The 16,302-nt window shown below is 42.0% G+C and overlaps 1 protein-coding gene across 1 annotated transcript in view; it reads right to left on the reverse strand.

The window, feature by feature from the left end:
* RFT1 (RFT1 glycolipid translocator homolog) overlaps positions 1-15,063 on the reverse strand; it is a 44,300-nt gene extending 29,237 nt beyond the window's left edge. Inside the window, exons 1-4 of the mRNA XM_082264953.1 lie at positions 14,953-15,063; positions 10,711-10,796; positions 7,008-7,124; positions 4,773-4,962 (exon numbers count right to left, since the gene is read on the reverse strand). Of these exons, the coding sequence (XP_082121079.1) occupies positions 4,773-4,962; positions 7,008-7,124; positions 10,711-10,796; positions 14,953-15,018 (459 nt within the window). The 5' untranslated portion in view covers positions 15,019-15,063. The remainder of the gene's footprint in view (positions 1-4,772; positions 4,963-7,007; positions 7,125-10,710; positions 10,797-14,952) is intronic.
* Between the last annotated feature and the right edge of the window lie 1,239 nt (positions 15,064-16,302).

Genomic DNA, 16,302 nt, shown 5'->3' on the forward strand with positions numbered 1-16,302 from the left:
GACCAATCAGTTATAGCTTATATGGATGTAGGACAGACACACAGCACCGTAAATTGTTAATTAGGTGACACACAATTCCAATTCTGTAAATAATGCATATATAGTGGACATAGAAAAGAATCAGCTCTCTAAATAATCACATTCTGTTGTTTTGCAGAAACAAATCTTTTGACAGTGCCTTGCCACCCACAGTTAATTGTTTGCTTTAGTTGCATCAGGGACTGAAATGCTTCAGGAAAGCCCATTTCATACGGATCTAATCAAAATGACCACAGCTGATCACAATTGAAAATCAAATGGCTTTGTGTGCCATTAGTGATTAGCTAAACCCGACTGAGTTTACAAGTCATTTTTAGGAGGAGGTGATCCTTTCTCCAACTCTGCGATTCCGTTTTTGATTTTTTTTTTTTTGCCGACATGTTGATTTTAGATCTTTCACTTTGATTTTATAAGTTGCATGGAGTTGGATAAAAAACAAAAAAACTGTGTCGGTCTTAATTTTAGGCTGAAAACAGAAAAAAGGTTATTATTTTCATCGGGGGGGGGGGGGGGGGGGGGGGTGATTGTTTTCTATACCCACTGTACTTCTGATTAATGCAAATGGATTTATATGAGTAAAAAGGTTGGTCATGTGGATTATACTAGAATATTGCTGTTTCTTAATAGATGGATCAAAGAAAAAATTTGTACATCCCAGTCCTGATGAAGTAAAGAGGTGTTGACACTACACCGGGTGCTACATCCATATACGCTATAACTGTATATACTTCATAGGTCATTTTATACATTTACAATCTCAATTATGAGTTTTTTTAGGACATTTGTACAATAAAAAAAAATCATTTTATTGGTAGCATCTTTTGATATTTGTACAAAATCCTATGCTTCCCCGGCAGCATACTGAAAGTCCTTGTACTTATATTAGTTCTGTGTTACTACATGGATTGCGCCACCAGGAAAGGATATTAATGATACTCTAGATCAGCCTCTCTTACCTGGGGTACCGCGGCACTGTTTGCCAATGTGTGGGTACCATTAAAGGGAAATTCCTGTCAAAAATTAAATTTTTCCTATTAATAGTATGCTAAATATCTTTATCTTTGATGATATTATTTATTTTTTGGCTAGCTGCTTGTGTAGCTTAGAAAGTCTTATCTAAACTAGGCAATCAACTTCTTCCTGTTCTTCACCAACAACACTATCTCCCTTTATCTGAGGAGGGTCATGTGTCCAGAGCAATACTGGAAAGACAAAAAGATACAAAAGGAACATTTTTTGTAATTTTAGAAGGATACAGAACGTTTTCTACTGCTCAGTTACATATTACTCAGTCTTCATTCAAAGCCCAGCACAGCTAAACTGTATATGTGCACTGCACCCCCCCCCCCTCCCCCCGTTTCCTGTGTGAATTATTTCTTCATTTTCTCATGAATTAGGATGTACAATGCATCCTTACTGATGAGAGAACACTGGGCGGGAACCTGTGATCAGCTCCTTCCAGTCTATATATGCCCACTGGCTACACAGGAACAGTGTCCCTCCCTGGAAGTGATGTTACTAGCTTTCAGTAACCACACCCACTTGCTGCTCTTGGATTCTGCAGGAAGAGGAACTGAAGTCATGTGACAGCACTGAAAACTGCAAAATAAAGGTAGAAAGACTGAGATTTCTTTCATTTTGACACATAAGGCTGAACTCAGCTTACATTATTGATTGCAGGGGAGAATTTAAGGTATTAGGCTGCACTTCCCCTTTAGCAGATGCACAGGGGTGCTGTTAATTCATAAAGAGCAGTGTGTTAGTGTGGGTGTCAGAAATGCATGCAATTTTGCACGCAATACACGACAAGCAGTAATGTGAACCAAGCCTCAGACTGGAGTGCCTCAAGATTGGAAACACTTTTCAAGGGCACCCTGACTAGACAAAGGTTCAGGAACACTGCTCTAGATTCCACCGCGTGATAATTAAACGAGGGGGTGGAATGAGGGAAGGGTTAGGACAAGTAAACCACATACAGAATCTTTGACAACAGTAAGGCTTCATATTAGAAGATTCTGGGTGCTTAACTGGCTTGCCTGCAGTCCAGAACTTTCACTGATTGAATATATATTCGGTGCATCTTGAAACAAAGAACACAACAAAGAAGACCCAGGACTTTTAGGCAGGTAGAATCCTATATCGAGCAAGAATGGGACAAGGGTCTTCTTCCAAAACTCCAGTAACTGGTTTCCTCAGTTCCCAGACACTTACAGAGTGTTACTGAAAGAAGAGGGAATGCAACACCATGGTAAACAAGAGCAGGTACCCAGTTTTGACAGGTACCTAGGCAGCACAAGCGGAAGTTCTCCTCTCCCCCTCCCTCCTTGCAATCTTCTGGGATAAGTCACAGGTCCCAGAAGGTTGCCCGGCCACTGAGGAAGCGCATTCCTCACGCATTCACAGTGCGCACCTGGCTGTGAAGCCCCAAGCTATCACAGCTGGGTGCCCACACTTGTGATGCCGTCGCCAGGGAGAGGCGAGAGAGAGGAGCGAGGCTTTGGGCAGCTGCATTGCTGGATTGTGGGACAGGAGAGTGTGTGTTTATTAAAAGTCAGCAGCTACACTTTTTGACCTAAAAACAACTGGAACGTCACTTTAACCACTTAGAGTTGTAAAGTCAGGAAGGTTTTTTATCTTAATGCCCTCGGCTGTCCTGGGACTCTTCCTCTTTTTTTTTTTTTAAATCAGGTAAATTTTTATTGACAAAATAGGTGATACAATAAGAGAAGACAAGAGATATACAATGGTCATTGGCTTATCCATCGTGCACAATATGACTTTGTAACTAGACAGGTTTGTCCTTTTGTATTTCCATCTAGATCAACTGTAAGGCCTCATGCACACTCAATGTTTATACAGCTGCGTTTTTTGGCGTCAGACGTTTTTTTCTACAGCCAGTAAACTCCCCCCAGCATTCCATCGGCTGTCGGGGGTATATATATATATATATATATATATATATATATATAGTAATTTTATAGCATAAAAAAAAAAAAAAAAAATGATTTTAACATCACTTGTAACAATAATAGGAAGTGACAGGTACTCTTTATGGAGGAATTTGAGGTCCACTTCAAAGTATTCAAAATGCCAAAATTGCCATTTTTGAATACTGACAGTTTTTTTAAAACTGAGACATTAGCAGCCGAGTAAACCGGAAGCGACGTCGTGACTTGATTGGAGACCCGATTGAAGCCAGGAGACCCGGGCAGAGTGGCGGAAGGCGGCGGGGGGGGGGGGGGGGGTAAAGACAAACACGTCTCCTCCTGCTCGCTGGGATAACGGCCAAGCGGCTTCTGAGCTGCATCGGTTGTTATCACCGGAAAGCCGACCCTAATAAAAACTGTACTGGGTTAATGCCTGCAGCTGCCAGGCATCACCCCGGTACAACCACTTCTTAATCTTAAGGTATGTCAAATTGAGGGAAGTGGTTAAATAAAAGACCATATAGAAGAGTTTTTGCTAGAAAACAATATTTTAGGCAATAGCCAGTATGGATTCACGAAAGAGCAAACTTGTCAAACAAATCTGTTTTTTTTATGATGAGGTAAGCAAAAACTCACAAAAGGAGTGGCTGTAGTATACTTGGATTTTGCCAAAGCGTTTGACACAGTTCCCCACACACAGCTAATGTGTAAATTAAAGTCTACAGGTTTAAAAAAAGTTTAATTTGTAAATGGATAGAAAATGATTCATACTCCGAATGGTCTAGGGTTTTAGTAGTGTAGCTCAAGGTTCAGTGTTGGGAAGAGAGATAGAGAGATAGAGAGAGAGATTGATAAGAGGCATTGAGGAGCTCAGCTACGAGGAAAGATTAGAGGAACTAAATTTATTCTCTCCTGAGAGGAGGAAATTAGGGGGGGGGTATGGTTAACATGTATAATACATAAGTGGTCCATACAAAGAAGCTTGGTGTAGAGGTATTCACATTCAAGTCATTACAGAGGACAAGAGGACACTGTTTAGGTCTGGAGGAAAAGAGATTTAACCTTCACATATGGAAAGGCTTCTTCACAGCAAGAGCTGTGACAACGTGGAATACAGTAAACCCCCCTCCATTGCACAGGGGTTACGTTCCGGACCCAGCCGCGAAAAGTGAAAATCCGCGAAATAGAAAAACCCTATTAAAATGCATTGTAGGCATGTTTTTTTTTTACTGTCACTGTACGTGTAAAAGCATTTTAAAGGTCTTTAAACACACTTTTAAAACAATAAAACTCATTTAAACACATAAAAGATACTGAGAGACATAGCAAGAGCTATGGAAAACACCAAAATATTGCATTTTTAATGTTTTATATAGTAAAATAACATTGCAAAAAAAAACGCAATATACCGGGACCGCAAAAACTGAACCGCGATGGAGTGGGGGTTTACTGTAATGAGAATATTTGCCCATTACTATTACGGGCTGCCTTGCTGGTCAACAATGAGGCTTAGAAGCCAAGAAGAGACAAGGCAGGGTTCCAAGCCCACCTAACCCAGGAAGTAAGTGTATTTTAGAGCATGCAGGTATTCTAGGTACCCAAGAGCACTGAGCAAGGACCTGATAGAGGTGGATTAGTTTAGTATAACACACTTCAGGTTTGCTATGTTGACAAGAGACCAGTTTAGAGATAGCTGCAGTGGCCACAGTCATACTTGCGAAATGTCTTTTGGTCACATAAAATCCATTTTATGTTACTATATATTTATTTATTTATTATGTATGTATGCATGTATGGTGAACATACCTTTAGCCTTACGAAAAGATGAGCTTGAGCAAGTACCCAAAATGGTTCTGCTATAAGTTCCACCACAGCTGACAGTCCAAAAGCCAAAACACCGGTGCCATAATGTGGGATAATTTCAGGGTTCGGGACTTCCAGGACTCTAAGCCATATCCACCCTAGAATGAACGACCAGCCGATTCCTAATGGAACACTAAAACCATTGCACAACACAGTATGTCAGACTATAGAGGTCCTATAATTATTTTCAAATGGTCAGATGGGAAACGCATGCTCTTTACTTAAAGCATTGCAAGAAAGTTGGCATTATATTGCATACAATAACCATCTGCTAATAATATGCATCATTTATTATTTTAAACAAGAAGAATTAGGATACATACTTCGACCACTGTAGAAGAAACCTCTTAAACATTAAATATTTGGATGTAACAATGTAACTTGCAGATTTGTGAGAGCCGGTTCACACTGGGGCGACTTGTCAGGCGACCTGGTCGCCTGCCATAGATTAGCACAGGACCCGTTCTAATAGGAGCGACACAAGTCGCTCCGACTTAGAAAAAGGGTACTGAGCTACTTTGGGGCGACCTGGAGCGACCTGCATTGACTTCAATGATATGAAGTCCGTGCATGCCGCTCCGAGGTCGCGGTGCGAGCTGCGCACCGCGACTTCACATGCCGCCCCGGCAAGTGGGATCGCGCCTATGTGAACCGGCTCTTAAGGGCTGAACTTCTCTTACTCGAGCCCGTGGGTACACACTTTCTGCTACAACTATTTCCAAGCACATTTTCTTATTTGTCCAAATGTAGCTAACTAAATAAATAACCCTAAAGAAGATGATTATTTCTAACAATAGTGGGGATGTCTCTGTCTCTTCTGCATATCAGCAAAGGCTACCTATGCTAATAATAAATCCTGCATCGATCTGTATAATCTTATTCTCTTCGATGCAGCCATTTTAATTATTGCCTAATAAAATTCTTAGTGCATTATGGTGTACTGAGTAATTTTGTGTCCCATGATCAAATTAAATTCTCTATTAAATAAGGGTCAACTAAAAATAGCAATTCTATTTTGTGCCTGTGTGCAATCCAATTAATATTCTTAAACCAAAACCTTACTTTCAAACCCTGAGGAAGTCACGTCACGGTGACGATACGCGTGGGAGGAGTCGGGTGACAGAGGACTGTGTTTGTGGAACATATGAGAACATACAGGAGCGGCTGCCCTGTCAGGTGATTTTTTTTTTTTTGAAGAGCACTGTCTCAAATTTTAATGCAAGTGTATAATATGCAAAAAATGTGAAACCTTTATATACCACACAATGGGAGTGTATCTTTTATACTAAGGGGAGGTGGAGAAAAGAAGTCCATACAAAGCCAGCTTAGTGAGGAGAGTGGAAGGAGATTGAACAGCTGAGGAGCCTGGAATTACCCCAGCGGGGGAAAGTGATTTTAGACCTAGAAACATGCCTAAACTGGAGGGGAGTACAGTGGTGAAAGGTGGTGGGAGTCATTGCACATGACTAAATTAACTGAAATCCACAAGTGTGAAGGTGGAAAACCGGCAGGATAGGATGAGCATATTTAAAAGGGAAAATATCTGAAAGAAGAAAAAGCACTACTAATTGAATTATAGTCATTTGGGATTGTCACATTTGTTTTATTTTATTGTACACAGGAAATTGTGTCACTGAATAATGGTAGCAGTTTTGTGGTTTGAAAAAAAGGTTTTGGTTTACAAACATTAATTGGACTGGACAAGGATAGACGCAGCAACATTTTTGATTTTGTGTCGTTTGCAGTTGTGTTAACACAATCATTTGGTTGCCGCCCTCAGACACAAGTTAGAAGTGAGAGACGCATTAGGTAAGGAAGCGTGGGATAATACACACTGGTTTAATTCCATTATGTGACCATAATATGGCTGCCCTGACTGTGGTCAGCATATTGAAAATAATACATTGGTAACAAAAGGTTCTATAGAGCACACCAAGGAGACAACTGTCAAGAGCAAGCACTGACAGAAAGGTCATTCATGAAAAGACAGAGTTATGTATTCTGTCATTCAACAATCACTGAAATTATGTTGATCTAAATACAATAGATAGCTAAGTCGGTAAATAGAAGTCAACAAAAAATAACTTGAGTTGGATGACAAGGATATGCTTGCATTTTCAGCAATGGAATCATAGATCTGATATCACAGCCTGGAGACATTTCAGTGGTGATACTCACGCAAGCCAGGTGAGGTGTATAGTATGTGTCCAGCTCTGCCGGGCGGAGTGGCTCAGGCAAGCTTTTCGAAAGGCTTCTCGGGCAAGGAACACTACTGTGGTGTATAAAAGAGTCAGCCTAAAAAAAAAAAAAAAAAAAAAAAAAAAAAAGAGAAGAGAATGATCAATAAAAAACATGCTTTAACAACTACTGTATTGTACTTCTATACCTAAAGTGAAAGGGCAATAACCTGAAAGAGGTTCACATTCTTCCCCATTCTTTTTAAAACTAAGGAAAAAAAAAAAAAGTCTGGGCCGGAGTTCCACTTTCCCTTTTTTATGTCGGGGGGGGGGGGGGGGGGGTTATCAAAACTTTTAAAACTTAAAATTTGAAGTAAGGCCAAAACTCTTTGGCCCTACTTCTCCTGGGAATCACAGGCGTTGTTCTGCACTCCTGTGACCCGTATTGAGCTAAAGCACACTGCTGGCCGATATCACTCAGCTGGTCCAGACTCTGGCGAGATCCCGACTATATTGTTGGGATCCACCCAGATGCCTAGATCAGCTTAGAGCCTAAGCAAGGGAGTATGGGAGGACATACTGGTACATCCTCCCACTCTAGCTGTCCGTGTATGCCCCCGAGGGCCCTGTACCATGTGATCATTGTAAGCAATCACAAACACCCCAAAAAAGGCTGCATGTCGCAGCCATTGGCTCTCCTTCCTATCACATGGAGGGTGTCAATCTGTGTCTGCAGTGGGCAAATGTGCCATTTTACTGTGAAACACACACCACAGTAGCTATCTACACTGGGTCCATTGTGGATTGATATGCTTTTAAAATGTTTATGTTTGGAAGTATATTTCTTCTTAATTTATTTTAATAAACTCCATTTGGGTAATGCACAAGGTCGGTGGACCCTCTTTTTGTTCTTTACATCTATCCCAGTGTCACCAGTGCTCCTGGCAAAAATCTGTCCCATTGTCAACAGTTGAACAGACAAGGAGTCACTGCTCAAGGTGGTGTGATTGCCTGATGACTCACACAGGTGCATGCCCCGGCTCGCCTCCGTGAAAACTTGATAAAAGAAAAGGAATTGGCAGCACTCCAGGTTGAGTCAAAATCCAGGTTTATTGACTGGACATCCAAATATGACAATCGTGACAAGGTAGACGCGTTTCACACACTGACTGACTGATTAAGCACACAGTGTGTGAAACGCGTCTACCTTGTCACGATTGTCATATTTGGATGTCCAGTCAATGAACCTGGATTTTGACTCAACCTGGAGTGCTACCAATTCCTTTTCTTTTACCATTGTCAACAGTGCTGCTGGCAAAACCTGTCCCACCACTGCAGTGTTACCAGTGCAGCCATAAACATCTGTACCAGTGTCACCATTACACCAGTACGGTGTCACAAATTCAGCCAGCAGTATCAGTGCCAGAGTAGTGCACACCAGCAACTGTGTACCTGATCACCGTCACACCAGTACAATACCACCTAAACACCATGTCCCATAAAAAAAGTACACAAGCGAGGAGACCTTTCAGATTCTGAGCATGACATAAGAGGAGTGGGGAGGATTCTAAACTGAACCTGTGGCAAGCAGTGGTTCAGTAATGGATTCAGAAGATGAAAAAGTCCCAACAAAAGCAATCAGATGTTCTGAACATCAGCAGGCACCCACCAGCAGAGCAGTACATGCTGGTGAAGTGGGGAGCACCAGCAGTGCAGTATACCCGGATGAAAGGCCAAGTAAAAGTAGTGGGGTGTCATCAGTCATGAAGAAATTGGGACCATACTAGTGTTCTAGAGGCACTTTCCAATCCTTTATGGCTTCCCTAAAATTCAGCAGCACCTATCATCACATCATTTACAGTGCAACCAGGCATTCAAGCAGAAACCAAAAATGTTACACCAATTTAGTTTGTTTTTCACAGAATATTTACTTCATTTATTTGTGGACTAATGTAATCGAAAAATTCTCAGCAGCACATTGCCAATAATCCTGATTGGTTTTATGCCTGTCCATTTAAATGGAAGCTCAGTAAAGCATTGTCTCAAAATGTAAACACGTACAGACACCCCAAAAGGGGACTCAATACCAAAAGATGTGGCTAAATCAGGACTTTTTTGGAGTGAAGTCCATCACTGTAAACAAATTTAAAATATTTCTTGACCTTGCCCTAAATATGGGACTCACAAAAAAATAAACCTCACTCCTATTGGTTTAAACAACCCATTCACAATTTGCCAAGGTTTACCCTACTCATATGCTTCCTGTATCCTGGCCGGTTCCCAGACTGACATATGGATCGCATATGCAAGCTTTTGCACAGGACTCCATATCCCCATTCATGAGCCTACCACATATTGGAACTTTACTCAAAGCACCATTTTCTTCCTGTCTATGCGAGTTGCCAATTTACATGTACTTACTTAACGCTCTTTTACACTGATAGTTTGCCGCCCGCAAATGCCCACTCGGTCCTACAGGTTTATCCAGCAGACTAGCCTGGACAATGGTACTCTGCTGTGCTGTGTTGTGTTGCTGAGTTTCTCCACCGGAGCCCCCACAATTTTGATGCGCAAGTGTTTTAACTACTTAATGTGAGGTGCCAATTGTCTTTCACCATAATAAATAAGTAATTTACTGCACTTAGACGGCACCCTCTTCTCTCCTTATCTGTTCATTTAGAGATACCTCAGTCTCGCAGAGGTGCTGACCCAAGAGTTTTGAGACGAGCAAGAAGTTGCCCTGGATGTTTCAGTTGGACCTCAAATTTTTCTGCTGATCTCACTATACTGTCTCTAAATCCACATCAGTCATTTTGCCACCGATCTGTTGTTTTTTTGGCTATTTCAATTTGGCCAAAAAAAATAAAACCTCAACCAAAACTAAAAAAATGGCTTCAAATTTAATTTAGGTGTACTACACTTACATTTAAAAATTTGGCTTAGCAGTTGCACAAATAAGTGGATGCTGGAAATGCCATGTTTCTTTATACAACACTGAGACAGATCATGTGATTATGGGAAAGACTAAACCTACCATTTCAGACTCAACTAAATGATCTGAGCAAGCATAGTGAGGCAACCTAAGGCCCCTTTCACACTTGGAGTCCGTCGGCGGACTCCGTTTTTCCTCAGCGGGGGGGGATCGATCCACCGATCCCCTGCTGAGCAGGCGGATGGCAGCTCTCCAGATGGCAGCGCTGTGTGCGGAGACAGAGCTGTCAGGTCCCCGCTGTTCTCTATGGGGGAATCGGATGAGAACGGACCGCCTGTCCATTTTCATCTGATCCGAGATTTGAAGGACTGGATCGGATGTCAGCGGACATGTCTCCGCTGACATCTGATGCCCCATAGAGATGCATGAGGCATCCATTCAGATCCGCCTGAAAAACTGACAGGCGGATCTGAATGGTCCACAAGTGTGAAATGGGCATAAAAAGATTTTTTCAAACACAAACAGGTAACGATCAATCATAATGTATACCAGAAAATCCTAGAGAATATGATTTTCCTCTTCTCAGCAAAATGTATGTGTCCCTTAAATATAATACATCATTATTACATAGTTGCCCAGTTCATTTATCAGGCGATTTGGGCCCAATTTATTTAAATAGCCCAAGTGGATTTTATTAAACAAACCTTTATCATTCGGTTTCTTAGCAAATCAAACTACAAGTTCACAAAATCTACAAATATATAGTACTTACCGCACATTTACAATGCCAAGGATTTCCTTTGAAACATAGCGCAGAGTAAATGCATTCAAAGCAAAAGTAAGGAGACGAAAGAGAACCTGTGGAGATAATGAGATCATCTTAACCTTGATGCATGCTGCAAACTATACTCATAAAACCACAAGTTTTTGTTTAATTTAATCATATAAGGTATAGAGGATTGGATAAACCATTCAATCTCAATATTTGGGGATGATATAAAGTTAGGCATGACAATAAACTTAGTGCAGGATGTGGAAAACTTACAAGACCTAAATAAAATAATGAGGGGGGGCAAATACATGTCAAATGAGGTTTAATATGTTGAAAAATGTAAAAGTAATGCATTTGGGTGCTAAAAATACAAATTACTTGCTAGGGGGAGAACCCATGGGGGAATCTAGGATGGAAAATGATCTGGGGGTCCTTGTAGATGACAGGCTCAACAATGGCATGCGATGCCAAGCTGCTGCAAGCAAAGCCAACAGAATACTGGCATGCATTTAACCACTTGCCGACCGCCGCACGACGATTTACGTCGGCAGCTACGTCGCTAGCCTGTGAGGGTCTAGGGAGCTAGCATGCGCCGCCGGAGCCACGCTCCCGCGCGGTCACGGACCCCCCCCCCCCCGCGGTTGTGCCCGGCGGACCCGATGTCCGCCGGTCACTCGCGATCGTCCGTTAGAGTGGGAGAAAGGCAGGCAGCTAATGTAAACAAGCCGCCTGTCATTCTCCCCTGTGTATAAATAGTGATCATACGGTTCTACTATGTAGGACCGTTGATCACTGTTCCTACACCTCAAGCCACAGCCAATCACAGTTAGAATCACGCCCCTAGGGACACACATAACCCCTCCCTCTCAAAAAAAGTTAACTCCTTCACTGCCATTGTCATTTTACAGTAACAGTGCATATGTATAGCACTGATTACTGTAGTATTGTCACTGGTAACCCCAAAAGTGTCAAAAATGTCAGTCAAGGGTCTGATCTGTCCGCCGCAATGTCGCAGTACCGCAAAAAAAAAAAAAAAAAAAAAAAAAAAAAAAAAAAAAAAAAAATCGCAGATCGCCGCCATTACGCGTTAAAAAAAAAAAAATCTTTCCCTTTGTTAGTAAACGCAATAACGTTGGTGCAAACCAATCAAAATACGATTTTTGCGATTTTTTTTACCAAACATATGTAGCATAAAACAAATTGGCCGAAAATTTTAAAAAATTTAGATTTGTACATTTTTTTGGGGAATTTTTATATAAAAAATGTGAAAAATATTGTTATTTTTGCAAAATTGACACTCTTTTTTTTTTTTTTTCTTTTTGCGCTATAAACAAAAAAACAAAAAAAAAAAAAAAAAAAAAAAAAAAAAAAAAAATCGCACAGGTGATCAAATACCACCAAAAGAAAGCTCTGTTTGTGGGAAAAAAAAAGGACGTCAAATTAGTTTAGGTACAGCGTTGCACGACCGCGCAATTGTCCGTTAAAGTCACGCAGTGCCGAATCGCAAAATAGGCCCTGGTCAGGAAGGGGGTAAAATCTTCCGGGGCTTAAGTGGTTAAAAGGGGATTCACTCCAGAGATAAAACAATTATTCTCCCTCTCTACAAGACTCTAGTCCGGCCGCATCTTGAGTATGCCGTCCAGTTCTGGTCACCAGGCCTCAAGAAGGATGTCCTGGAACTGGGGAGAGTCCAGAGAAGGGCAACAAAACTAATAAAGGGACTAGAGGATCTCAGCTATGGGGAAAGTCTACAACCATTGAACCTATTCTCTCTGGAGAGGAGACACTTGAAATGGGATATGATAGCGATGTACAATAACCGTACTGTTAACTAACGTTTCAGTTAAAGAGAATTTAAAAAGACACTTGGCCATTCACTGACATTGGAAAAAAAGCAGTTTACCCTTAGACTGTATAGAGGGTTCTTTACTGTCAGAGTGGTAAAGATATGGAATTCTCTTCCACAAGCAGTGTTATCAGCAGGGAGCATCAATAGTTTCAAAAAACTATTAGATGGGCATCTTAACGATCACAACATACAGGGGTATACAATGTACTATTGACATAAACACAAGCACACTTGGCTGGTGACTTCTTTCAACCTTACCAACTATTAAACTTTTCTCAGTCCATTATATCATATCTAAGTTGCTTGTTTGATAGAAGATTCTGGGATCAATAAAAACTTCTTCTGCACAACTCGGTTTAGAAAAAATGCTAGTTGTATGGCTGTCATCCTAACCCTTAAAAGCCAATTCTGCTTTTATGACTATATTTAGGGTGTAACATGAAGAATGGCCAGAGTCCAGGGTTCCAGGACCCCCCCCCCCCCACCCCATCTTACACAATATGAAGATTTTCTCCAGTCAGCTCCTGACAAATTTGAATTGACAGCTGTGAATGGAGTCAATGGAGCACATGGGCGGTAAAGTCATTGTCTTGTAGTCCGTTGAGATTTCCTCCAGCCTCATAGCTGAAAGGTCAGGAATAGCAATGAGCTCAGATGTGGTTGGATCCTAGTGTGAACTTACCGAAGTGACCCCGGCAGAAAGCGGTCACTGTACTCTGCCAATCATAGGCGGCAAAGGCATTCCCTGCGTCTGCACATATACACCCCCCTTGTAAATGTGTGGCTGTGAAGCGGAGAACACGCCAAAGCTCATCTCTAATGAATGTTTTTTTTAGGAAGCAGCTAAGTTTGGTCTAAATGATGGGCTCCCTGTTAAAGAATGGATTAACAATTTCAACTTTTTAAAGAGGAGCTCCAGTAATTTTTGTGTTTATTAAAAGCCAGCAGCTAGCAAAAGTGTAGCTGCTGACTTTCAATAAACACACATTCACTTGTCCTAGGATCCAACAATGTGGTCATCTGAGCCATCGCTTCTCTCCCTCTCCTCTCCCTGATGCCAGCATTTTAACTGTGGGCACCCGGCTGTGACAGCTTGTGGCTTCAAAGCCAGGTGTGCACTGCGCATGCGCGAGTTGCTCTGCGCCTGCTGAATAGCCTGGTTGTCTTCTGGGACCTGTGACGTGTCCCAGTCGACTACAGTCAGGGGAGGGGTGGTGGAGGAGAGCAGGGAATGGAAGTGGGTACATTTCAAAACTAAGTACCCGCTCCCCACCACCCCCCCCCCCCCAACAAAATAAAAATTGACATGCCAAATGTGGCAGAGGAGGGGGGAGTAGTGCTTAAAGCGGAACTTTTCCCGTTTGGGTGGCGCTCCCCTTTATCAAGACTTCTTTCACATGAGCAATCAGGGGGCAGTAAAAAAGCAGACAGTTGATTTGCGTTTTTACTACGTCCTGACCACTCACCTACAAGACATAGTGCTACTCAGATGATTACACATTACTGCAGTCACAATGTTTTCTATCATGGTGCAGTGATTTTAACCACTTGCCGACCAGTCACGTTGACTGTACTGCGGCAAAGTGGCTCGTTCCCGTCCATGGACGTAGACCTACGCCGCTGGACTCCTCCCCTTGTGGGTGGCACGCACGCGCCGCCGGAGGCTTGCTCCCGCTGTATTCAATTACAGCGGGAGTCGGGCCAGGGGAGGAGCATGGTGATCAAAAAAAACTGGCATCAGGAGATGGCAGTATAACCTCCCAAGAGGCTGCAAACTTCCCTCCTTTCCCCAAACTTCTCCCCATCCTTTGAAAAGCAATTCCCTGCAGATGGCTTTTCAAGCGGTGGGGGGGGCGGCAAAAACACTGCTGATATTATGAAATGAGCCTTAGGGCTAATTCAGACAGGCACTGAGTCCCATCCCCATGCAGACAGGTTGCCTGCTGCGTTTACCTTCATCTGGAAATAACATGCAGGCAGCCTATAGAAGTTGATGTACATGCAGCAGCTGCATAGACACAGTCGCATGTCAAAATTGTGACAGGTGGCTGGAGCGGGTGTTCAAATCCAAACGCAGACACTGTGCACACCACTGCGTCTGCATCCACTTCTATAGGCTGCTGCACCCAACTCTGAGTGGATGCAGATCCAGCTCTGTATGTAGGAAAGGATCCATCTGCACCCAACTGAATGAGCCATCAAAGAGAAATTTAACCTCCTTATCAATTAACTATTTTAAACCAAAAGTCCTCTAGACTTTGTTAGCATACACAATCAAATATTGGAAGATGAATAGAATAACACTGATTTCTAAGCAGATTACATGTGATGGTCTATATATATATATATATATATATATATATATACACACAGTCTCTAGATTGGCACAGTACCTGCACAAGCATAGTGTAAGATGCCAGCTTTGTGGTGTCTGTGAGCACATCTTGCTGAGACTCCATTTCCCTGGTGAGATGCAGCCGAACAGGTATTCAGCAGGTAGTTCTATATTCTAATAGTAGTGATAAGAAACATTACAGCCTCCCGGCTGAGTCTGGCGCCACCATCTTTGTTATGGGTAGAGCTACATTCATATCCATACGCTACATATCGACCGACCAAGTTTATCTATAACCACTACCAGAACCTTTTTTTATGTGTGTTAAATATATACAATCATCACTCAACGATAACTCAGCAGTGAAACAACCCGAAAGCCCTCAGCAGCGAAGCAACCCGAAACTGGCGGAAGTCTGAGCTGTCATCGATCAAGAGACTGGTCATGTGATCTACCCTGTAACTCACTTCTTCAGGATTGCTGCTGCCACCTTCTGGCCGGAGAACTTTTATCATATGGCAGCTGATTTGTTGGAACTGTGTTTGCTGAAAAAAAAAACCTTCCAGCTGTGTATGATTTTAAGTATATGTATGGTGAAAAGGTAAAATCATATTTTCATTTCCACATAGTGTTTCAATTACTTCTATAATAATCCCAAATCTGAACAATCTTGAAGTTTGTAAACTTACTTTATGAATATTAACTCACACGTTTACTTCCAAACCATTTCCAGCAAACCGACGTACAGTAATCCCCCGCTACATCGCGGTTCCGTTTTTGCGGTCCCGGTAATTCGCGTTTTTTTTTGTAATTTTATTTTGCTATATAAATCATTAAAAATGAAATATTTTTGTGTTTTCCATAACTCTTGCTATGTCTCTTAGTATCTTTTATGTGTTTAAATGAGTTTCTATTGTTTTAAAAGTGTGTTTAAAGACCTTAAAATGCTTTTACACGTACAGTGACAGTAAAAAAACATGCCTACAATGCATTTTAATAGGGTTTTTCTATTTCGCGGAATTTCACTTTTCGCGGCTGGGTCCGGAACGTAACCCCCGCAATGGAGGGGGGTTTACTGTACTGTTATTTAGAGCCGACGGTCAGCTTTCAAGTGGTTGTAAACGCTCTCTTAGAACTTGTACCTATAGGTAAGCCTTTAATAAAGCTTACCTATTGGTACTGTAAATATCTCCTAAACATGCACCGTTTAGGAGATATTTACTTTTAATGCAGCCGATGACGTTATCGGCGTATGCGCTCTGAAGGAATGGCCATCCGTGCCATTCCTTCAGAGCCCTGTGCTGTGAACGGCGGCTCCTGCGCATGCGGGGAAATTATGTAATCGCGCCTCTGGCCAGTCAGATGGCCGGAGGACGCAAACCAGGAAGCAGGGCGGCTGAACATGTCG

The sequence above is a fragment of the Pelophylax lessonae genome, assembly GCF_965119305.1.
Source record: "Pelophylax lessonae genome assembly, chromosome: 8".
Classification (NCBI taxonomy): domain Eukaryota; kingdom Metazoa; phylum Chordata; class Amphibia; order Anura; family Ranidae; genus Pelophylax; species Pelophylax lessonae.